This window comes from Hyaena hyaena, unplaced genomic scaffold (assembly GCF_003009895.1).
Source record: "Hyaena hyaena isolate Hyena2069 unplaced genomic scaffold, ASM300989v1 scaffold_889, whole genome shotgun sequence".
NCBI classification, from domain to species: Eukaryota; Metazoa; Chordata; class Mammalia; order Carnivora; family Hyaenidae; genus Hyaena; species Hyaena hyaena.
Window position 1 is genome coordinate 758,875 of NW_024081523.1, and position 24,352 is coordinate 783,226.

A 24,352-nucleotide genomic window follows, 5' to 3' on the forward strand; every position below is an offset into this window, starting at 1 on the left:
CAAAGTGTCCTAGTATAGGGGAAGTCCACACCCAGGGACCCTCCCTTACCCGTGTTCTAGACTTGGCTTAAGGTGTGGCCAGTGTATGGCTTGCCCCACAGGGTGTTTTGACAAAACCTGATTCAACTGTAAATATCGGGAGATTTCACATAAAAACTAGAATTTACATTTTCTCATGAACAGTCTGCGTATTGGGCCACACTAGCCTCTATTCCTGTTTGGCACTCTCCAAGATGGGGCCATGAAGCAGTTGCCGCTCTGAATGGGCTGGTGCTCACCTTTCGACGATGGTCCCATCTCTCTTTGGGGAGCCCCCAGTTAAGGGTGGGGTGCCATTGCTACCATTTGCTTTGCACAGTGGCGGTTGTTTTTCAGGGAAAATCTATTCTGTACTCATGCCTCTATCACAAGGGTGAAAACAAAGATAGACCAGGAGGCCCACTGGTGTCCAGAGAAATGGGAGAGAACTCCCTGTGGAAGTAAAGATCGTTCCTGCAAGATTAGACATTCACTCGAGTATGTCTGGGCCAGCAGAGTGCAGTGTCTCCTTTGCGCAGCCAGATGTGTTTGTTCTGGCCCCTGCAGTTGAGCCCAGGCCCCAGAGCAGGCCCGTCTTCTCTGTGGCTGCTGTCTGTGGCCAAGAGAGTAGAAGTGGCCATGGGCTCCTCTTGTTGGCCTTAGGAGGAGGGGTGGCTTGAGGATGGGCAGTTCTGGACACCCCTAGAAGCAGCTCAGGAATCCACTGCATGGGCTCAGAACTCGCCGTGCTTGAAAAGCCCACAAGCCCGGTGAACGGAGCAGGGAGTCGGGGGAGTCACCACACACACAGTTCATTCCCACTGTGACTAAAGAGCTGGGCTGCTGCGTACCTGCCTTTTCTCATTTCTACTTAGATTTAGAAAAGCATTTAGAAAAAACATTTCTAAAATGATAGAAATGAACTATTTTCAGTAAGGTGCCCAAAAGAATGAACTAAAGGGCTCGATGCAGTTATAATAGGCATGTCTCTGACACTCCAGACTACAGAGAAGAGAGCCACTGGCTTTATTTAGCATAGGACTGAGATGAAAGGTGGCAGGGGACAGTTTCTCTGCAGGTGAGGGAGATTCTTGCTGCACTTTAAGACCACGGGTATTTGTTGTTGTCAACTTTGTCCCATAACAATTCTCCATTATTTCATGAGCTGCTGAAACTACATTTCCTGATGTCACGGGGACTGCAAGAGGCAGGTCAGCACCTACTGTAAACTCCAAGCACAGGTTTCCTCCTTTCAATCAAGCCATTTTCTTCCCAAATGAGTGAGATGCACTCAAGCCACCAGACTGGTCATTTACAAGGTTTAAATTTACCCTTTGATGTATCTAATTGAAGTATTGGGAGATAGATAATTTCAGCATCTTCAGAGTGAGATTGTCTCCCTTCAAGAGAAACAGGAGGCCAAGTTGCTAGCAAAACTTGGATCAGGTTGCTGGGCCACAGCTGTTAATATAGCAGATTTTCATCTGAACGAAAGTAGAAAGACCTGTTCAATAGGCAAGATTTGTCTTTACAGCAACGCAAGCAGCACACATTGTCCCTCCACTGCTGTTGTCAGTGCTCAGAACAGTTTTGGAATTACCCTCAGAGCTTGCAGGTCATTTTTTGGAAATTTTTCAAGGGAAAATTATGTTTTAGTATCTATCTCAATGATCGCAAATCTTCCTTTTTCTTATTTGTTCTCTGAGGATGGATTTGATTTTTTTGTACCAGCCAAACTACATTTGGAGTTAAATCTTACAAATGATGTGAATGATCAGGCTAAATGATACCAGTTTGGTGCAAAACCAAGTGTTGCTCAGTTAGTAAGACTGATGTTTTTTCTCAGCTACAAACTAATGCTATAGAGGAAGGTCAGGAAGGACCCACAGAAAACCAATGGCTTCCTCTGGGGAGGATCTGGGATTGGAGGAGGTAGGCAAAGAGAGCCTGGTTTGTGTGTTAAAACTTTTATGGTTAGGGGACGCCTGGGTGGCTCAGTCGGTTAAGCTTCTAACTTTAGCTCAGGTCATGATTTTGCGGTTTGCCATTTCGAGCCCTTCATCGGGCCCTGTGCTGACAGCTGGGAGCCCACTTCAGATTCTGTGTCTTCCTCTCTCTCTGCCCCTCTCCCGCTTGTGTTCTGTCTCCCTCTCTCTAAAAAAATAAAATAAAATAAAAACTTTTATGGTAAGGATGTATTTGTGTATTACTTTTGGAATTAAAAAAAATTCTCTGCTCACATAAACTGATGCTGAAGACAACTTCAATAATGTTCTGAGCATCTGTAGACTACCAAGGTAACTGATTTGAGCATGATTTGTATTGTGACAAAAGCATGCTAAAATCAGATTTTTAAGTAAAATTGATGAAAATTTTAATTAAAAAATTTTAGTGATGTTTTAGATAGACATTATAGCTTAATAATATAATGGTAAAGTTTGTTTGTTTGCTTTTACTTAGTCCTTAGAAAATGGTGTAAATTTGTTCTCAATAAAGAAAAGCTCTCTAAACTATTCTAGTTCTGTGGCCTTTGTTGAGGATGCTCTCCGGAGCTGTCCAAAGACACCAAGGGAAGTAGCTAAGTTCTGGCTCTGTGTTAATCCCCTGCCATCTCTATGACCTTGGGAAAAGCCTTTGCCCTGTTTCTAGGCTTACTCTCACAAAAGAGGAAGTGATTCAGCTGAGGCTGAGTAGCATGTAGCTCCACATTTCTCTGTTGCCCTGAGTTTTCTAATTCCCAGACTGGTTTCTCTCAAGGTCTAATTGTGCATTCTCTCCCAGCACCAAGCCCAGGAGAGGGACCTTTTCTGCTTGCTCCTGAGGATCTATAGATCTCCCTGATCCAGTGTATTGTTCTGGAAATATAAAGGATTCCCTTTTCTTCCCAACAGATCTTCCTGGATGATATATCTTTCTCTTAAGGGATATGCCCTAGAATGAGCAGTTGGGAGGGACATTTTAAGTCTTGAAAGTAAGTCTGATGGTGGATTCCGGAGGAGGAATAATGGGGGAAGTGCTGGAGAGAACAGTCACTGATACCCAGAGGTATCACCTTTGCATCTAAGCTGTTACTGCCATCTAGAGTGGAAAGACAGTAATACTCAAGTATTTGGATAGTGGAGAGGCTGTGTGTGGAAAAGAAAGAAATGAGAGAAAATGTATTTTTACCAAATGGTAAAGGTGTTGCCGAATATCCAAAGATGAGCTTTACCTGTGCTTTGAAGTTCTCACCCTGGGACAAGGAGAAAGTAGATTTCCAAATATGTGAGGCCATACAATACTTTTCATTCACTGAACCTTTTAATAGAAGACAACATCCAGCAAGGCCCTTGCTTTACCACAAACTAGCTGCCCCCTCCAGTGAGTGGTGTAAATCTAAATCCCATCTAAAATGAGGAATGATTCACTTAGATCAGACGCCTTCAGATAGAGGGTTTGTAACCATGAAGAACAGTAAAAAACACATTTTACATCATAATCCACAATACTCATACACACAGCTAAGGCAGAAATTTTGCAAACCAATACTTACAGTGTACTCAGGCATTATCTATTCTGTTTCAATTTTTTGGAATGCTGGTTGTGACCCACTTACACTGATTTTCCAGTTCTCTAAGAGGCTGCAGGTCACAGTTTGAAAAATACTTTTTAAAAGGTGTTTCCAGTTTCACAGAGAGCTGGGTGTTTCCAATCCCTAAATCTGATTCCTGTTGTCCTCTGTATGTGGGAAAGAAAGTTTAGCTGAAAGCATAAAACTAAGAAGGTTCATCAGGTCATGGGAGTGGCCTTACCCGTGGTCACGGTGAACATGAATGCAAGGCAGCAGACTTTATCTGTAGCTCACAGCAGAAGCCCCAGTAAGTCATAGTCACATGTTTCTCTCTTTTCATGCTATAAACGTTGTATCCTTTGGATGGAAGAATATAAAGAAATGAAAAAGATTATGAGAGTACTGTGAACAAGTTAAAATGGACAGATTCGTAGAAACATACCCTACTAAGATTGACTCATGAAGAAATAGAAAATCTGAATAGATCTATAGCTAGTAAGGAGGTTGAATCAATATTCAAAACCCCACAACAAAGAATATAACCTGGAACAGAGGCCTTCATTGTTAATTCTACCACACGTTTAAAGAAGAATTAATCCAATCTTTCTCAAACTCTTCCAAAAAATTTGAATAGGAAGGAACACTTTCTCACTAACTCTGTGAGGCCAGCATTTCCCTCAAGCCAAAGACCCAACAGTAGAGAAAACCATAAACCAAATCCCTTATGAATATTGATACAAAAATCTTCAACAAAATACTAACAAACTGAATTCAGTAGAATACTAAAAATAAAAAGGTTTATACACTATGACCAAATGGGGTTTATTTCTCTAATGCAAGGATAGTTCTACATATGAAAATCAATCAATCTACTGTTCATTAATAAAATGAAGGGGAAAAACTACACGATCATCTCATTGATCCAGAGAAAGTATTTGAAATTATTCAACACTTTTTCATGATTACAAATACTCAACAAACTAGAATACAAGGAAACTACCTCAACATAATAAAAGCCACTTTTGAAAGGCCCACAGCTAACAAACATACTTAATGGTATGAAAAGAAACGAAAACTTTTCCTTTAAGATCAGGAACAAGACAAAATGTATGCTCTCACTGTTTCTAATTCAATATTGTATTTATTGGAAGTTTTAGCCAGAGAAACTCAACAGAAGAGATTAAGGACATTCTGGTTAGAAAGGAAAAAATTAAAAATTGTTTCTGTTCAGAAATATAGAAAAACATAAAGATTCCAACAAACAAACAAAAACCTGCTAATAAACAAAACTAATAAACAACTAATAAACAAAATAAAGTTGCAGGATATAAAAATTGATATGGAAAAATCAGTTGCTATTTGACACTAACAATGAACAATCTGAAAAGGAAATTAAGAAATCAGTTCCATTAACATACTTGGGAATAAACCTAGTGGGAGGAGGTAAAAGATTTGTACCCTGAAAACTATACAACGTTGCGGAAAGAATCTAGACACAAATGGAAAGACCTCTTGTGTTCAGTGATTGGAAGACTTTATATTTTTTAAATGCCAATACTATCCAAAGCAATCTACAGATTCAGGATAGTTCCTATGAAAATCCCAATAGTGTTTTTTTGCAGAAAAAAAAGTCCATTCAAAAATTCATATTCTATCTCAGGGAAGATAGCTACTACTCCCCCCCCCCCCCCCCGCCAACATACACACCATAGCCAAAATAATACTGAAAAAGAATAACAAAGTTGGAAGTCTCACACTTCTTGGTTTCAAAACTTACTACAGAGCTACAGTAACAAAACAATGTGGTGCTGGCATAAAGACAGATGTATAAACCAATGGAATAGAATAGAGAGCCCAGAGATAAACTCTCCCATTTATAGTCAAATGATTTTTGACAAGGGTGCCAAGACAGTATTGAAGGGAAAAGGACAGTCTTTTAAAACACGGTGTTGGGATAACTGAATGTCCGTATTCAAAATAATGACATTGAATACTTACCATCTTATACCATGTAAAAAAAAAATTATCTCAGAATGGTCCAAAAACCTAAATGTAAGAGCTAAAGCTATAAAACTCTTAAAGAAAACAAGGGGAGGGGTGCCTGGGTTGCTCAGTCAGTTAAGCTGACTTCAGCTCTGGTCATGATCTCACGGCTTGTGGGTTTGAGCACCGCATCGAACCCTGTGCTGACGGCTCAAAGCCTGGAGCCTGCTTTGGATTGTGTCCCCCTTCTCTCTCTGCCCCTCCCCCACTCGTGTTCACTCACATGTGCTCTCTCTCTCTCTCTTTCTCTCTCTCTCTCAAAATAAATAAACATTAAAAATTAAAAATAAATAAAACAAGGGAAAAACTCACAAAACTGGACTTGGCAATGATTTCTTGGATATGACACTGAAAACACAGGCAACAAAAGAAAAAATAAATAAATTAGAATTCAAAAATTCAGAAGTTGTACATCAAAGGAAGTTGTTCACTGTCCAGAGTAAAAAGGCAAGTCACAGAATGGGAGAAATTATTTGCAAAATATAACATCCAAAATATATATAGAACTCCTACAATTCAACAACAAAATAATAAACAACCAATTTAAAAATAGGCAAAGGACTTGAATAGATATTTCTCCATAGAAGATACACAAATGGCCAACAAGCACATGAGAAGAGCTCAGTATCACTAATTTTGATGGTTAATTTTATGTGCCGACTTGACTGGGCTAAGCAATGCCAAGATAACTAATAGAACACTATTTTTGGATGTGTCTATGAAAGTAATTCTGGAAGAGATGAACATTTGACTCAGTTGACTGAGAAAAGAAAATCTGCCCTCCCCCAGTGTGAGCAGGCATCATCCTAGCCCTGGAGGGCTTGAATAGAACAAAAAGGTAGAGGAAGGGTAAATTTTCTGTCTTTTTTGTTGAGCAGGATTATATCTTCTGCACTTAGACATCAGAGCTCCTGGTTCTTGGGCCTTTGGACTCTAAAACTTAGCACTTTTGGCCCCATGGCTTCTCAGGGCACCGGACTAAGACTGAATTATACCACCAGCTTTCCTGGTTCTCCATCTTGCACCTGGAAGGTTGTGGGACTTCTCTGTCTCTATAACCACATGAACCAATTCCTATAATAAACATCCTCTTTTGTGTGTGTGTGTGTGTGTGTGTGTGTGTGTGTGTGTGTGTGTATAACGATTTTCCTATTGCTGATGGGAATGTAAAATGGTACTGCTGCTAGGAAAACAGTATGGTGGTTCTTCAAAAAATTAACCTTAGAATTACCATATGATCCAGCAACTCCACTTGTGGTTAAATGTCCAAAAAAATTAAAAGCAAAGATTCAAAGAGATATTTGTAAACCACTGTTTATAGCAGCATTATTCACAACAACCAGAAGCTAAAAATAACCAAAATATCCATCAGTGGATGAATGGAGAAACAAAATACGACACATGTCTACAATGGAAATTAGCCTTAAAGAGGAATGAAATGTGAACACATGCTACTGCATAGATGAACCTTAAAGATATTATGCTAAGTGAAAAAAGGGACACAATATTGTATCTGTCCGCAAAAGAACAAAAGCATGATTCCAGTTATGTGAGGTACTGAGAATAGTCAAATTCATAGAGACAGAGAGTAGAATGATGGCTGCCAGGGGGTCAGGAGGAAAGGAATGTGAAGTTGGTGTTTAATGAGGACAGCATTTCAGTTTGAGAAGATGAAAAATTTCTGGAGCTGGATGGTTGTGATAGTTGCACAACAAAGAGAATGTACTTCATGTCATAGAACTGCACACTTTTACTAAGATGGTAAATTTTATGTTATATATAAAAGGAGACAAGTTGGTCTTAATTTCCCATTCACCACCCACCCCCTAAAATATACCAAATGGTCAGATTTAAAGGGAAAAAATACAGTCATTGTGTTCCAGGTCTACAAATAACACATCTTGATCTTTTGCATTATGAAGACAGTCTTTGGAAGCTAGGTGATTATTTTTAATCTTTCATGCAAATGCTTTAGTGTCAAGCAGATTGAACTTAACAGGAAATTTTCTGTCAGTGTGGCTATTCATTGACCAGTGGGAAGGAGGAAAATGCAAAGCAAACTTCTCAAGTATAAAGGAGTATGAGGGGTGCCTGGTACCTGGGTGGCTCAGTTGGTTAAGCATCTGCCTCTTGATCTCAGTTCAGGTCTTGATCTCAGGGTCATGAGTTCAAGCTCCACACTGAGCTCCATGATGAGCACAGAGCCTACTTACAGAAAATAATAATAAATTAAGAAAATAAAGGAGTCTGAAAATACAAGTCTTCAAGCCTGTAAGATTTAGAACTGTCCTGTATCCCTTTTCCGTAAACTGTAGATTCAGTAGCACCCCTTGATGACCAGCCAGTCCCCCAGGGTGGTGCAAGGTGCTCAGGTTACTTTTTGTGGATCTGGGATGAGGGGCAGTGTCACGAGAGGAAGCCTCTCCCTTGGCATGTTTCTGCCGGCCAAGCTCTGCCCACAGCCTTGCAGATTCAGAACAAAAATGTCACCATATTCAGAGATGATCAAACATGAGTGAGTGCGACAAATAGCAGTGTACTCATTCACAGCAAAGATTCATTTTGGCAAATAAAAGAAGATCCAAGAGAAAATGAGCTTATCACTAGCTCTCATTCTTCCTGTGTACGGCCTCTCTGCTCTCACCTCACGACACCAGAAGGAGCAGTGCACTCCAGAGGCAGCCTCTGCTGACGGCTGTACTCATGGTGGTTCCCTCAGTGGGCAGCTGATACCAGTTGACCTAACGATTAAAAAGCACAGAGAGTCGTCGTGCAGACATGGGCCTTTGTTCTGTGTGGTGCCTGGGGTTTCGCTGAAACCCAATGGTGGGAAGTTGTGAGGAAGAACTTGCTGTGAGGGGTCTCATGGGTGATGCTGCCTTTAGGAATCAGCTTCTGGCCTTATGAGAAAGGTTCTGAAGAAATGTGAGATAAATGCAACTTTGCCTAAACTCGTCTCAAGCGTCCAGCCTTTCCATTCAAAATGCCACCTTTGGTGACAGAGGGTAGCTACGCTTGTGGTGAGCAGAGCCTAATGTTCGAAGCTGTTGAACCCCTATGCCGTATACCTAAAACTAATGTAACATCGTGTGTCAGCTATGCTCAAAAAATTATTTTTGAAAAAGACGGAAAAGCCACCTTTGGAGCAATCTTGTAAATAAACAAATACGGAAATTTCAATGAACTCATTATTTTAAAAGAGACAACTGAACGTTATTCTCACATTAGTTGTGCATAACAACAAGTAGCCAATACCTGTGATGTTAAGAGCTACCATTTACTGAACACTTACATGCAAGGCCCAGAACTAAAGAATTTACATACATTGGTATATTTGAGCCTCACAACAACCTCCTTTTACAAATTAGAGAAACTAAGGAAGCTTACCTGAAGTCACATATTGAAGAGTGGCAGGGCCAGGATTCTGGCCTAAGACTTTACCAGCTCAGAGTTTACTTGCCCTCACAGGGCCACATCTCTGTTGATAGCTGTGTCATCCATCTGGGTAGTATTAAGTTGTCATCAGATAATTGGTCATTACCTTTCTTGTTACAGTGCCTTTGTTCTAGGGAGATAACTAGAGAATATGTAACATACATGCAAGGCACTGCGCACACAGAGAGGGACCCAAGGCTGGATGCCCTTCTTGTAAGCTTCCTGGAACAAGTGTGGCAGTGCCCCATATGTTGTCCTCCTCAGTTTTTTTTTTTTAATTTTTTTATGTTTTTATTTTATTTTGAAAAACAGAGAGCAAGTGGGGGAGGGGCAAAGAGAGAGGGAGACACAGAATCTGAAGCAGGCTCCAGGCTCTGAGCTCTCAGCACAGAGCCCGGCGTGGGGCTCGAACCCATGGACTGTGAGATCATGACCTGAACCGAAGTCAATGCTTAACTGAATGAGCCATGCAGGCGCCCCTGTCCTGCTCAGTTTTAATGTGTGTCTCAAGTAACCGGTACTAATAATAGGTGCAACATGAGCGATGTGAGGGTAATATACCTTACACATTTTTAACTAGAATTGATTCAAAGTGATCCCTAAATATCAAACTAAGTCACATTCCAGAATGCTTTCTTTAGTGGAACAAAGGGGTGGGAGTGACCGCTTAACCTTGGGGATTGTACAGACAAAAAAGGTTGGGGATTGTTCCCCCCAACTCCCTGTCCCATGGGGAGATGTGGCATAGTGCCTGTTAAGTTATGCACATCATCTCGTGTTGGGAATAAGACCCCTTGTCAGGAAGTATTCAGTAGATGTATGATGAAGTAATGAATGAATACTTCCCTTCCTTTTAGTGAATATTCTAACAAGGAAACAGCTGTAAGGGAAGGAATTTGTTTAAGCCTGTATAAAAATATTAGCAAAATTTTATTCCTATTGCTCAAATTTCTGTGAACTATTTTAAGAATTATCTTATTTGACAGCTTATTTCAAGTATAACACCATGTAATAAGACAAGCATTAGCCAAGAACATTAGAGCCTTCATTGTTGAGATAAACATTGGTTCCATAATGAAGATCCAGAAATACTGCCGTTGAGTAGATGCCAACTGTATGATGAGCTCCTTCTCCCTGAAAATGTCACCATTAGTGTTTGGAGATGAAGAAACCGAGGGGTCTAGACAAGAGGGCCCACATCTTTGAGTTCAGTTGGCCATAACTATCTGAAAAGATGGTATAGGGCCCTTGAAAGACACTGGTCTGGGGTCAGATCATAGTCCAAGGACTTCACCTCACCCTCAGGGCAAGAATCAGCGGGCCGGCAGTGTGAGAGTTAGTGCTACTGAGGACAGTCAGGTGATGGGCAGCATGAGATAGCCCTGAGGGGAGTGGCCAGAGCAGCTTATGGCATGAGGGCCCAAGTGAGGCAGGTTGCTAAGCTTCAGGTTGGCTGGGATCCAGCCTTTCTAGAATTCTGGCCATCTTCTGGGTCTGGATTCTCCAACTACCAACACAGAGCTGGGATGACAGCTTTCTGGGCTGTTGACCCTAACTATTTCCACCATCGCATCTTGTAGATCTCATAGTTTTAATGGTCTCCTGTGTACCATGTGGGTGAAAGGCCTGAAAAAGACGTGTCCTGTAAAAGTGAATAATGGTGGGGGCAGGGACTTGTTAGTGAATAGTTAAGTAAGTCATATCATTATAAAAATATTAATGATGGCAACAAGGGGGTGGACTGGGGGTTAGGGGCATGGTAAGTGGATAAGCCTCCTCGGCAGAGGAACGTGAGGCTCGGGGAGGAGCTGATGAGCTCCAGTGCAGACAGGTCAGTGCTGGCATTCCATGGGTATCCAGGAGACACCCACAGTGGGGCTGGGGAGAGAGGGAGTGACCCAGGGAGACTGCAGGAGGAGAGGCTGCAGATGGGGCTCTGAGGAACTTCCAACTTTTAACCAAACGCAGAGCTGGAGGCACCCCCAGGGATCAGGCAGTGGCGCCAGGGAGGTCAAAGTACGAACCAAGAAGGGAGGATGTCCCTGAAGTCAGCAACAGAGGCCCCAGTGCTGCTGGGAGGCCCGGGGACAGGACGGTCACAAAGCGCCAAGTCAAACCGGTGACAAGGAGGCAAGTGTGAATTTGGTGAACAGAAGGTCGAGTGTGCGCAAGGCTTGGTCTCTTCTGGGCAGTTTCCTAGTTTAGCTCATTTTTAGGGAAATAATGCCATTGAGGATGGTTATTTCCATTTTCAGAAAATGTGCAAGCCCCTACTTCCGAGTCACATGCCTCCCACTTCACGTGGTGCTGTGCTTTCATCTGCCACGCTCGCTGTCGCCTGGTGCCAGTTCTCGGGATCGGGGCAGGGACCAGTCAGTGCACAGGAGCGGGACTGGCACCAAGCTTGTCTGAAGGACAGGAAGAGGAGCGAGGGCAGAATTATGAGCCATAGAAATTATCTCCAAGGATTACTTTTTATGCTGGTTTCAGTATAAGAGTGGCCACAACCACCCAGAGTCATACTGATTGTTTCGCTTTGATCCAGAGAAACCTTTGCTCTGAAGTGCAGTGCAAGCTGCCTGCCCCTGGTGCAGGACCGCCTGTGGGTGTGGCTCAGCTACGTTATTAAGAGTCAACTTTGGGCTCTCTGTCACCTGTCGTCATGCCAGAGCCATAATGGCCCATTACATAATTTTATAGTCAGACCCTAAGCCCCAACTTCCTCTAAACACAGCTGGGCCCGATCATATTTTTGCCACTGATTTCATGGTGCCCAGCGGGTATCTTAGGAACAGGTTGTATGTACTGGACAAACACACAGTTTAGCTGCAAAGGGAGTGTTTGTATTAGAATTCTGACCTGCAAAAGGGAGTGAGAGAAGGTTGACCTTTGCGTCCTAAGACTTAGAGATGTGGTACCTCAAAGGTCTACTTGTGGGCATTTTTAGACTTTAGGAGGCTCAGTGATGGCACAGGGTCTTGTATGTATATTCCTAGGAATCCAGAAATATAGACATCTCCCTCCTCCACCCTCACTGCCAACCTAGATGTTGGGTTCTTATTCTCTTTATTACAGTAATAAGCCTTAAGCTAATAAATAGCCCAGCAGACACTTGCTAATGGCCAATAATTTGGATTAAAAAGGGATAATATATTGAAATGCCTTGTAAACAAGTCTGTGGTGTTAGAAATGACCCCTAATAATACCTACTGTTTGCTTATCACCTTGTCAGTCTGATCAAACCTTTTTGAAAAAGATCCTAAACAACTAGATGTCAAGTTACATCTGCCTGTGTGAACATATGGACTAAAGAATAAATTCACCAGAGGACACTTGAAGGGCATTTGGGCTTTGGAAACTCAGTTTCCAGTGTGAAAGTCAACCCAGTGTGTGGCTGGGTAGTGCTTTTCTTTCACTCCTGCTGCTGCTTAGGTCAAAGCCGGTTGCAGTTCAGAAGGGTGTGGTCTGGTGCTTGGCCCGAGGCAGTTAATGCACATTTGCGAGGGGTTGGCATCCAAATGAGAGCTTGGATTCATCCAGAGCCTACCCAGATCCAAGTGGTGACTGGATGTGGCTTGAGGACAGTTTGAATGTATCACAAACACACAGCTGCATAGTGTGGAACCTATTTGACTTTAGATCTAGTTTTTTTTTTTTTTTTTTTAATTTTTTGTTAAGGTTTATTTATTTTTGAGAGACAGAACAGGAGCAGGGGAGGGGCGGAGGGAGAGGGAGACACAGTCCGAAGCAGGCTCCAGGCTCTGAGCTGTCAGCACAGACCCATGAACCGTGGGATCATGACTTGGGCCCAAGTCAGACACTTAAGCAACTGAGCCACCCAGGTGCCCCAAATTCAGATCTATTTTAAATATATTATGGCCAAGACCAAAACTTTGTAACTTTTCCTTGCGGTCACAGTTCTCTGTTTTAGATGTTAGGTGTGAAAAGGACCAGTTCTTTAAAGGTCATTCGTTCCATGTTCTAAACAAGTGTGCTGCTGTCAAAGAAGATTGTGATCCCTTGATTTTGAGTGCTGTTGTATGAAACTAATGATTTTCTTGTGATGTTTCTTTCCCCCTCCCCCTCCAGGAAGGGCGCCTGTGGCCTTCAGACAGCTCCGGGCCTCGGCCAGGACCCTCAGAGGTAAGGATTGGGCAAGAGTTGGGGGGGAGGGGCACGAGGTGGCTACTACACCCATGTGCGCGAGGGGGGAGGGGCGCGGGGGGGAGGTGGGATGGGAATAAACCATTGCAACAAAATTGGTGGAAGGGCTAAGTGTATTACAGCATAGATTAAGAAAGAACACATTTCTCTTAAGGCACATGCTGGAACTTTGGTTAAAAAGGTGGAGAAGAGTTTTTCCTCTAGAATGTCCTAGGGATTATCTGTGCTCCTTAGAGAACCAGGTTGAGAATCACTGATCTTTACATGATCCCATAAGCTCCTAATAATGAGTCTTGGCCGATGTGGGCACAGTTTATAAATACATCTCCCAGGTTAATAATATGACTGGCTCGGTCAGTTAAGCATCTGAGCTCACGGTTTGTGAGTTTGAGCTCCCGGTCAGGCTTGCTGTCCCCCCTCTCTCTGCCCTTCCCCATTTGTGCACTGTCTCTCTCAAAATAAATAAGTAAACCGCACGTTAAAAAAACTAATGTGGGTTTTAAAATAACATAGTTTTTTGCCTGTAAGTCAAAAATATGGTGTGAGAGAAATCAGTAGAGATGTGCATCTATATCTTTTCTCTAGAAGAAACTCGGATGGTGGAAGGAGCGAGAGGATTATGCGAGAAGTCCAGTACCTGGATTCATTTTGGGAAAACAGATCTGTAATCACATTTACTTTGGAGTACAGAATATTTTTCATGTTAATTACTAAAATATCAGGAAACTTTTATCTAGAATGAAACAACTGGAAAAGCCTAGAAATCGGAAAGAAAAAGAAGTCACGTGTTCTGTATTTTCTTAAATAATCGATAGAGCAACATGTTCTATAGTAATTCATAAATAGACCGAATGCCTTCTACCTGCTCCAAGAGCCATTGTGTGCAATTGAACTTATACCCCACTGCTCTGAACCACAGGTGAGAGAGCTGGCAGCCCGGTTCCCTCGCTCCAGATGAAGGCCCAGACCCAGTCACCTGGCGGGCAGTCCCTCAGCGCCCCCAGCACAGTGCTTTTCCAATTTTTTACTGTTTACTGCACTCTGGAAACTGCTATCATATTCTAAAGGAACCAGCAGAACATGTATACACAGTAATTCCCATTAGCCCCAAATTCTCAGTGAACCGCGGTTCTCCATAGTGAAACAGTGCTAAGCTATAGTTTAGTGAGTGAGTGCTGTAAGTCACGAGGAATAAGGAAACTACTTTTTTTTTTTTTTTTTTTTTTTTGCCTGAAATAGTCTTTTCCTGTTGTTTCCTGTTTCAAGGACTGTTTGGAAGGTCTTCAGACTGCTGAGAACAAGACCAAGCATGACTTTCCTTGATACCATCCCGTTCGTGATCACTGTTGTGTCACAGATATCTTCAACCCTTTCCTTCTTCCCTTGCAGATCATGTACGCCCCGCGGTCCAGGGACAGGTTTACTGCCCCATCCTTCATGCAGAGGGACCGATTCAGCCGCTTCCAGCCCACCTACCCCTACGTGCAGCATGAGATCGACCTTCCTCCCACCATCTCCCTGTCTGATGGGGAGGAGCCACCTCCTTACCAGGGGCCCTGCGCCCTGCAGCTCAGGGACCCTGAACAGCAGAGGGAACTCAACCGAGAATCTGTGAGGGCCCCGCCCAACCGAACCATATTCGACAGCGATTTGATAGACATTTCTGTGTACAGCGGGGGCCCGTGTCCGCCGAGTAGCAACTCGGGCATAAGTGCCAGCACCTGCAGCAGTAACGGGAGGATGGAGGGGCCGCCCCCAACCTACAGCGAGGTGATGGGCCACTACCCTGGCGCCTCTTTCTTCCATCACCAGCACAGCAGCGCACACAGGGGGAGCAGACTGCCGTTTCAGCAGGACAGCTCAGGGGGCACGGTGCTCCCCATCCAGGGCAAGGACAGGAAGCCCGGGAACCTCGTCTGACCCGCCGACGTGCACTGGCGAAGGCAGAAGCCGAGGAGGGACGAGGGCCGCACTGCCTCCGCTCCCAGGCACAGTGTTGTTCCGTTTCCCGTGCTACAGCGAAGTAAAACCAAATGTGCAAACGTGGTCTTTGTTTCTGATTCCTTTCAGGGGAATTGCATGCAGACTAGACTGAAATAATACAAACTTCCACCCGGTCTGACCACAAACAGTGTTTATTTGGGGACAGGCGCCAAGACGGGGGCTGGTTTTGGCAAAGGGTGGGCATGCATGGGAACACAGAGAAAGGGATGCTTTGAAGATATGAAATAAAACCCACAGAGGGATTTGATTTATTTAATTATGAAAGGAGACTTTGCAGAGAAAGAGGCCAGAATGGCCTGTTTTATAATTAGTTGATAAAGAAGGATGCGTTATTATATATTATCATGGGGAAGTATTGGCCAGTTTGCTTTTTCTCCCAAGGTGTGGAACTTTTATTTTGTTTTAAAAATATGATTCAAAATTCCCGTTTTGTGTGCCAAGGTATAAAGTGAAGAAGTTAGATGAGCGCAAGGAGTTCATTTGTGTCGTGATGATGTGTTTTTGAAAGTTGCACTATCTAAATGTTTATATACGAGGGGACTGTTCTGTGTGGAGTTCTGTATGTTGTCTTCTCACCTGTGGATTCCTATTAGGCCCAAGGAGCACCTGGAGTGTTCCCTGTACTCACGTGAGAAAAGGTGTTTGGGGGTGGAGCCCAACACATGCCAGCTTACAGAAACCAAGGCAGTGTGGCAAGAGTCTGTGGCACGTAGCAGCGCATCACTGAAGCGCTTGGAGACTTTTGGATGGGAGAGAGGAGATACTAAATCCCAGCGTTTCTGACTTGTTGAGTCTTCTGACTGCTAGTCTTAGGCTGCATACTTTATTACACGGAACCTGACACATGCATTTATGTACCCAGTATCATGCAGTGCTGCCCATGTCCTCCAGCAGTGCAGTTTCTTCGGTAATTTAGGTTTTTTTTTTTTTTCACTGTAGCATGAAATATACTCAGATACATACATTTTTTATGCAATAAATTGTTTAAAATGCAAGGTGGTTATTCTTAATACTGTTGAAATACGTGACTTTTCAGTGTATTCCCGTTGTCTCTCTCCTTTTCTAGATAGCAGATAGTTCAGTTCAGGCCTGGACAGCTGGTCAGTGCTCGAGAGGCTCTCGGCAGGCGTCCCCACGTGGCCCGCCCAGCCGTGGCGTGCCAGGGACGCCACCGGTGGCTTCTCCACGCGCAGAAAGCCCCCGGAGAGTGGACGAGAGGACACCATGGTGCCGAGGACCCTAACAAGCCGTTGCACGTCACTCTTGGAGGAGTGCTGTGCTCAGGACCCGCCCCGGCTCCCAGGAGAGCTTCCTCTGCCAGTGCGGTGGTGGCTAGAACCCGACAGTCAGTTACCAGATAGGGCAGGGCAGGGGGCGGGGCGGGGGAGGGGGCGGCGACCATAAGAGCACAGGATTAAAAGCACAACACGCAGTTAAAATGCAACCCGAAAGCTAATTTTAAATACTGTTAGTCTTAGCTTTAATATTCCTGGTATTTACAAACATTTGCTCTCACGTGGAATTGATAACTTCCTTCTGCGGAAGCCGCCATCTGGCCTGTCTGGCAGCCACACGTAGCCCGTGGGTTCGAGGGCTTGTCCACCGAGGCCGGCGCTGGGCTGGCCAGGCCCTTTTGGCCTCTGCATGTAGAACAGTGAACGGACTGGGATGGTGGCTCGGTGACTCTGATCTCTGCGGTTTGAATGCTGAGCCGGGACATGTGTGTTCGTGTCTGTTTGTGGGTCTGTCCAGGGTGGTTTCTCAGGGAGGTGACTTTGTGATGTGGGCTGGGGGTCGGAGAGTGTTCTGAACTACGAGTCCTGTCGGCTGCTCCTTTCTGCTGCTTCTCTTGGTCAGTAACTGGCTGGTTTTTGTTTTGTCTTCAGGATTGGAATCCGTATTAGATTCCGCCGTTTCACACGGTTAAGATCCACAAAACTAGTCAAGCTCTTGAGAGAGAGAAAAGGTGGGCAGCAGTTGCAACTGAGGCATCAGACCCTGTTCGAAAGTGTGTGTGCCGGGCGTTGCCCCAGGGCATCCTGAGACCAGGCAGGGTGCTGGGAGCCTGGACTCGGACCTGGAGACTGCCTCCCCCCTTGCCTCAGCCGCTCCCGCAGCTCAGCCCACTGCCTGCTCGCAGGCCTGCACCTAAGGCAGCTTGGGCACCCCCTGGGCCTGAAGGCTCGCCTCACCCTGTAGAGGAATGTTAGCGCCCGGCTCAGGCTCGGTTATGGGTCAGATGTCCTGTCAGATGCAAAAGGAGGTTGGTCACCATTTCAAAAACCCTGCAATTTTGATAAAGGGTGAACACCCCCCATCGCTCTAGCTCAAAATGGTTTCACAATCCTTATTGTTCCATCTGCTACAAGAAATGAGCTGTGGTCAGGAACTGGTAAATGCCCTAGTCACTTTGCAAGTATATGAATGTTTTGCAGATGTCCACAGTATTGGCGAAGCAATTATTTGATTCAAGTAACTTTAATCATCCTTCAGAAGAGGTTCGTCCCATTCTTCCACCCTAGAGAATTGCCCTTTGAGTTAAATAGTTATTTAAAGACACAGACCTATCAAACCATGACTTAATGGTCCTTGAGGCTGGACCTCGGTAATGAATTCATTTAAAAGCCAAGGTCATGAATTGAATTAATAGTCAATTTCCTTCACCACAGGGAGAAGGTGATCCATAGCTTCTTGGAAAAGTGGCCTCTCTGCATTGCCCCTCACTGGCCGTGTGGGCCAAGGGGTGCCGTGAGGAGGCAGCTTGTACGGAGGTGAATATTCAAGAAGCCCACATGCTTGGGGGACACACGGGTCTGGCTTGGGAACCAGAGTAGGCAATCTGTGGTAGGTTTATCATGTCAGTGGGGTGTTAAAGTAAAAGAATTGAATCATTCAAAGGAGCAGTGGGTGGGAAAGGGTGCTTCCGGGTATCCCGCTGTGATGTTCCTCCATTGTCTCGGGACTTCCAGGAGCATGAACCCCAAGGCATGTTGAACCCCATTTCTAGGAACACAGTTTTCAGGAGTATATTTGTTTTTTCAGAAAGTCTAGTGTTCTTCAGTCACCAATGCAGTCCTTAGTACAAGAGAGATTTTGCTAAACAAATTGTGTACTTAAGTAAAAGTTGCTCCATTCTCTGTGGCCCTGATGAAAATTGAGTGTTAAAGGAGCTTGGCAAGCATGCCCTTTGATCTTCCCCACCATGTATGCACATGGACACACAGCCCACAAGAAATTTCAAGATAGCCGAAGAGCATAGTTAATGAAACTTTACCAAGATTTGTCATGAGGACTATACTTGTACCTGCTGATTTCAGCTCAAATTCTTGGTAGCGCATGGGGTGAATGGCAGAGCGGGAGGCCTTCAGAAGCACCCGCATAGGAATGTGGCGCACAAGTGACAGCGATTTGGGCTTCTGAATATCTTCATTGATCTCCTTTGTCTGTACTTTATAAGAATGGGACAGGCTCACATGCACGCGCTGCTAGAGAGCTCTTCTGACCTAGAAGCCGGGCAAATGGCAGTCTTCCCTTTGGAAGCAGTTGCCCCCTGACAGGGGGCATCTTCCATCCAGTTGCTTTTCTGCCTAGGAAGTGTCTGTAGGAGGGTCCTGGGGTTGGGGACTTGGAGGCAGGGCTGGGGGCTGCTCCCCAGCACGCTCCAGCTGTGTTTGCCGAGCTGGGGCCCCTGAGTGAGGTTTGCCCCTTAGAGTGGCAACATTAACTGCATGTCGTTGGTATTCCTTTTTTCTTCAGATCCCAAAGCTTGGCAGTGTGCAAAGGGGAAAAAAAAAAAAAAAAAACGGGAAGGACACTTGGTTTTTGTTAACTTTTTGATTTTGTCTATGTGACTAAAACAAGACATATGCCCATGCTTGGCACCAGGGCCCCCCCAAAGCCCGCCTCCTCGCTCTGCCAGCGCCCCCGATCCTCGCTGAACGGCCGTGACGCAGGCTCTGTTCTGCTGATGTTCACCTTGGCCTTGGTGAATCTAAATAAAATGACATGATTGGGGGACAGGCTGGCGGGTGTCCCCTCCTCAGTGGGAGCAACACCATAGGTACCAGTTGCCCACCCAAGTCACAGATGAAGAAAGTGCTCTCACCCCAGATCCCAAAAGTTGGTCTCAGCAGCTTTGCTGCTCCCCACAAGGCAGATTCCAGAGCCCGGGCCAGAGGTCAGTGACGGACTGTGTGAAATACCCGCCATAGCCTACGTTTTTCAGGAACCAAGATTTCAGCTGAGGTTATTTTCCTACCCAAAGTACTGCATCTTTTGCGTAGCTCAAGTTTGTAATTTACTGCCAGGGCTAGACAGTTGTTTGCTGCTGCTGCTGCTGCTGCTGCTGCTGCTGCTGCTGCTGCTTCCCAGGCCGGCCGCGTCAGGAAGCTGGTGTGTGTGAGCCGAATGCCTTGCCAAGAAAGCGCTGCCTTCCTTTCGTCCTTTCCTTTTCCTCTGCGTGTGCTTGTCTGTGTGCAGTGTGCTGGGGGTCCCGACGCACTACTCGCATGTTGTGTCGCCCGTGGCGTTCCAAAGAGCTCCGCATGCCAGTCGCTTTGAAGCCCCCACGGGGTCTTGTGCTGACTTCAGCTGACCCAGGAACTGAGCCCCCACCGCCGCACTCCGCTCCCACCTTTGTTGTGCCTCACTTACAATGGTGCTTTTTCAGTTGTCTGTTCTTTGTAAGGTGCTGTATATAACTTGAATATATTATGCACATATCCTACCCAATGGGTAGAACAAAAAAAATTGTTAATAACTGTAATATAATGTATAGATACCGATTTTAACAGAAATGGCATAGAATTTGTGAATGCCTATGTGCTTTGTCCTCTTTTGTAAGGAAATTTGCAAATGGATGCATACAGATAAAAGTCTATGTAGTTTATTTTCCTATTAAATATCAATATTATAACACAAGGGAAAGAAGTCTGAACAAGCAAGCCACTGTTTATGACCAGCATATGTATAGCGATTGAGAGTTGCATCTTTGCTGTGAAAACCCTTTAAAAAACATCCTACAGCTTTTTGGTTGCCATTAGATGCTCCTCATCTTAATCTCTTCAGTAATGCTCAGTTGGACCAGTGTCATAGAAAATTTTCTGCAGCTTGTTTTATGAAAAGATGCTATGTTGTAGAATAATGAAGACGTCAGCCCCCAGATAAAAGTGCACATTTTGTTAAAATTGCAAAAAGTATGTCCACGTTAAGTAAATCAGCCTGCAGCAGAGGACTTTGTTCAGTACAGAGGCCTCTGTGGCCATCTGTGTCCCTAGTCTCTCTGTGCCTTTTTTTCTTTGACAAACCGAAGCTGTGGAGCCAACGAACTAATCCGTTTGTAGGGGAAAAGTATCTCAGGAAGAATAAATCCACTTAGGAGAAGACTCCGCTCTTAGAAAAACTGTTTCCGTTTGGGTTGTCATTCGCAGAGAATTAGCTATCAGCCAGCCAAGTGAAGAATCTTCTGTCCATTCCTGTTGGCTTCTCGTGGTGACCTTGTCAAGCTAGGTTTTGCTGGTGGTCAGGGGTTACGTTTTCAGCTGCATGTTCCGTCACACTCTTGCGCAGCGTCTGTCCTGCCAGCTCAGTGTCGGTGTCTGTTAGGGCCTCTGCATTTATCTTCAGATATTCTGATATTAAGGAAAGAAAAAGAGAAGCCTAGCACGTGTTCACTAAAACCACTGTTGAACCACGGGTGTGCACCTCCTTTCCAGTGTTGTCTGTAAAGGCAGTCAGTGAAGTTTTGCCCATCTGATCGGCAGTTCCACTCGATTCTGTCACCAGAAGAACAAACTCCATGTTTTGATTTGCTCTGTGGTGTATGTTCTGATTTTGAAAATCACAAGCGAATCATGCCCTTATCCTCCAGAAAGCAAATTATTACCGATTATCCTTAAACTGAAAACACCTCTACAGTGCAGCTTTTGATGCTGAAGGACTAGAGACCAGCCCTTCTCTCACTGTCTGTTCTGGAAGGGGCATGACAAGATTGTTAACCTCGTGCGTGCTCTGTCCTGTCCGCCCCCCGCCGTCTGCTCCCCCGTGTCCTGCAGGGGCCCCTGGTGCTTCTGGTTAGGCATCAGGAGCCAAGGCTCCCTGCTCTCAGGAGCAACACTTCCATCCTTCCAGGTTCCATCTCTTGGGAGAACTTCTGAGCGTGAGTGTCATCAGAGAATGTTCTAGACTCAGAGGTACTAAAGTGTGTTACCGCACCATTGCTTCCTTTCTACAGAACTGAGGCTTAAACTTTACTGTTAATGATACTGGTTTATTTTAATGTGCTTGTCAGTATATTGCTATTTTTCATTTCACGGCTTTCAAAAATCACGTTTTCTAATTGTATTTGTCTAGCTTAAAGCTATTTTAAAATGTGTACAACACTATTCACAGCATTTAGTTCATTTAATTTTTATTATAAAGCAGCCTACTCAAAAAGTACAAACTGTGTATGAACTTTTCAGTAGTTCATGGGAGCTCTGATAATCAGAAGTCGTTAAAGTGTTTAACAGCCATTTGTGCTTACTTTCAACATAATTTCCAGTTATATACAGAGAAATATTTCCAACTGTTGTGTATCTGCCTCTTTTAACTGAGCAATGGTGATGTAGTTCTTAGACCTAAGGTCTGTAATTGCAATACTTTTAAAGATGTTGCTCTAAGTGCTGTTAGTTATTAAATCAGCTTTTTCTGCTTGTTCTTAGTGCTGTGGTCAAACCATAGCACAAAACCATTAAAAATAATCAGTGATATACATGTGTCTCTTATTTTTCTTTCTTGTAATCTTTTAAAAACAAAGCACACATGTGGGGAGAGAAAAACTGCATGTGTTTTAAAACCTGGTCTCAGAGAGGGGCGCCTGGGTGGCTTAGTCGGTTAAGCGTCCGACTTTCCGACTTTCGCTTAGGTCATGATCTCGCGGTTTGTGGGTTCGAGCCCCGCGTCGGGCTCTGTGCTGACTGCCAGCTCAGAGCCTGGAGCCTGTTTCAGTCTGTGACTCCATCTCTCTCTGACCCTCCCCTGCTCGTGCTGTCTCTCTCTCCTAGAAATAAATAAAACGTTTAAAAATAAAAAATAAAATAAAAAATAAAACCTGGTCTCAGAGAAACATTCAGGGATTGTCCTCAAGTCTCATCATGGGAGAAGCCACTGAGAACTACTTCGCTTGAGCCCAGGTGCCCGAGGGGTGGCTGTCACAGAGAAGCCAACTGGGTTCATTAGCCAACTAATGAACAAGATTTCTAGCAACGGGAACTGTTCAACCAGGGGACAGATGCCTCAGGGGTTAAGGTTCTTGGCATTGGAAGTTGTCAGTCTGTGGTCATGTAGCAAAAGGACTCTAAAATTTCCTTCACTGAGAGATCATAAACTTTCTTCATGGACAAAGTTCTGCACAGGAAGAAGGGGGTTGGGGGCTTGAGATGCCTACTTGATCCCGTTCAGTAAACCCCCGAGGTGTGCCTGTCACAGCAGAGAAACAGCTCCCCCCAAATCTCCCCTCTGCCACAAGGAGTCTATACCAGGTGTCACCTGTGGGCATCCGTGGGGGTGCCCTGAAAGCAAAAGCTGAGGTGAGGCTCTCCACAGCGGTAACTCATCTGGGATCTCTTCCCAGAGGATGAAGCAGGTAATGAGAGAAGGGAGACAAAGTGTGCGCCCTCATTTCCGCCGTAGGTGATTGGGGCTCAGGATGGTGCCAAGAAGCAGGGGGGGTGGGGACACCATTCTCCACTCTTGAGACTTGCCCTTTGCGATGATCTTCCCAGCCAATCGCCCTGGGTGAAAACAACCCGAAGACGTCTGAAGAAGCCCTAAGGCAGAAAAATCCAGACAGCTGTGGTCTGGAAGCTGCCAGCAAGCGCAGGAGCTGTCCCTCCTGGCTGGAGCTGAAATGACAATGGCCACGGAGCACCGGAGTGGAGCGCTCATGCTTCGGCCACAGTCATACCACATGCAAGTGGGTCCTTAGAAGAGCCAGGCAGTGCTGGCTGGGGAGAGACACCCCCAGTTCTGGACCCACTGTTTTCCCAGCCAGGCCTACACTCAGCACCGGACGTGAACAGACCCCAACACCTCCTCTCCGGGACAACGGTCCCTCCTTCTGCCTGGGCTTCCCTGTGTCCCCACCTGGGAACCTGGGGGTTCTCTGCTGTACTTCAGTGCTGCCTGCAAATGCCTCCAATCACTGGCTTCCTTTGACTAACTCATTCTGTCCACTAGCTTATTTGTGACACAGTAGAGCTGCCGGCTGCCGCGCAGAGCACCGGCTAATCACACTCCTCAGGCCGCCCTCTCCCTGCCCCCTTTAGGGAACATTTGGAAACACAGGGCGTCCTCCTCCGGAGATCCACGCATAGCGAGCCCTGGAATAAAACACCGCATTTCTCTCCGTGATGACACTTGCACATAACAGTCTATAATGAGTCTGTTACTTAGAACATCATAATTAGATTGCTCATTATGCTGTTGTGCTTTGAATGGATTCTAATTTAAATGTTCATTTTAAAATAGCAGCCAAAAAGTAAAAACTTAGCGTTTGCGAAGTTCTTTGTTTGAACATCATGGTTCTGTTCAGATGTTAGCTTTCACAAACCTCACTCACCCTACTTTATACACACACTTTTCTAAAAAATCAGAAGTGTCAAAGCTACAGTTGTAATCATTTGAACACAGCACAGTATGACTGAAATGCAGACTTTCAAAATGCCTTATGAAGATGCATACATATTTCCATACAAGTCACATATAAATAACATAAAATCATATATATATTTACAGACAGTTGTATATAGGAGCTCCTGTATAACTTACCTGTTTACAAAGCCATTGGCATTTAGCGTTGTATCGTGGCCGCCGTTCCCCTACGTCTGTAAGCATGCGTTGAAGCCAGAGTACAAAGGTCAGTCTCTCCGATGTGGTGGGCCAGGGGACCCCGACCCCTCATCTGCTCTCTGCCCTGAGCTGCTGCCGGGGCGGGGGCACGATTTGTCACTCCCATCTTTGGCATGGGCTCTATGGTGATTTGGCATCTGTCTCACCTCTGAGGTTTCCCACTTAAAATTAAAGGGCAGCACAGGCTTTGGAGCCTACAGACCTGTAGGTCCAAGTATTAGCCTGATCTCAAATTAATGTCCCTGACGG

General features: G+C 44.9%; 1 protein-coding gene across 14 annotated transcripts in view; it reads left to right on the forward strand.

The window, feature by feature from the left end:
* Positions 1-16,145, forward strand: part of LDLRAD4 (low density lipoprotein receptor class A domain containing 4) — a 437,927-nt gene extending 421,782 nt beyond the window's left edge. For all 14 annotated transcript variants that reach the window (XM_039220442.1, XM_039220441.1, XM_039220439.1 and 11 more), the window contains 2 exons: positions 13,136-13,189; positions 14,600-16,145. In XM_039220442.1, coding sequence (XP_039076373.1) covers positions 13,136-13,189; positions 14,600-15,130 — 585 coding nt within the window. In that variant the 3' untranslated portion in view covers positions 15,131-16,145. The remainder of the gene's footprint in view (positions 1-13,135; positions 13,190-14,599) is intronic.
* The last annotated feature ends 8,207 nt before the right edge of the window (positions 16,146-24,352 follow it).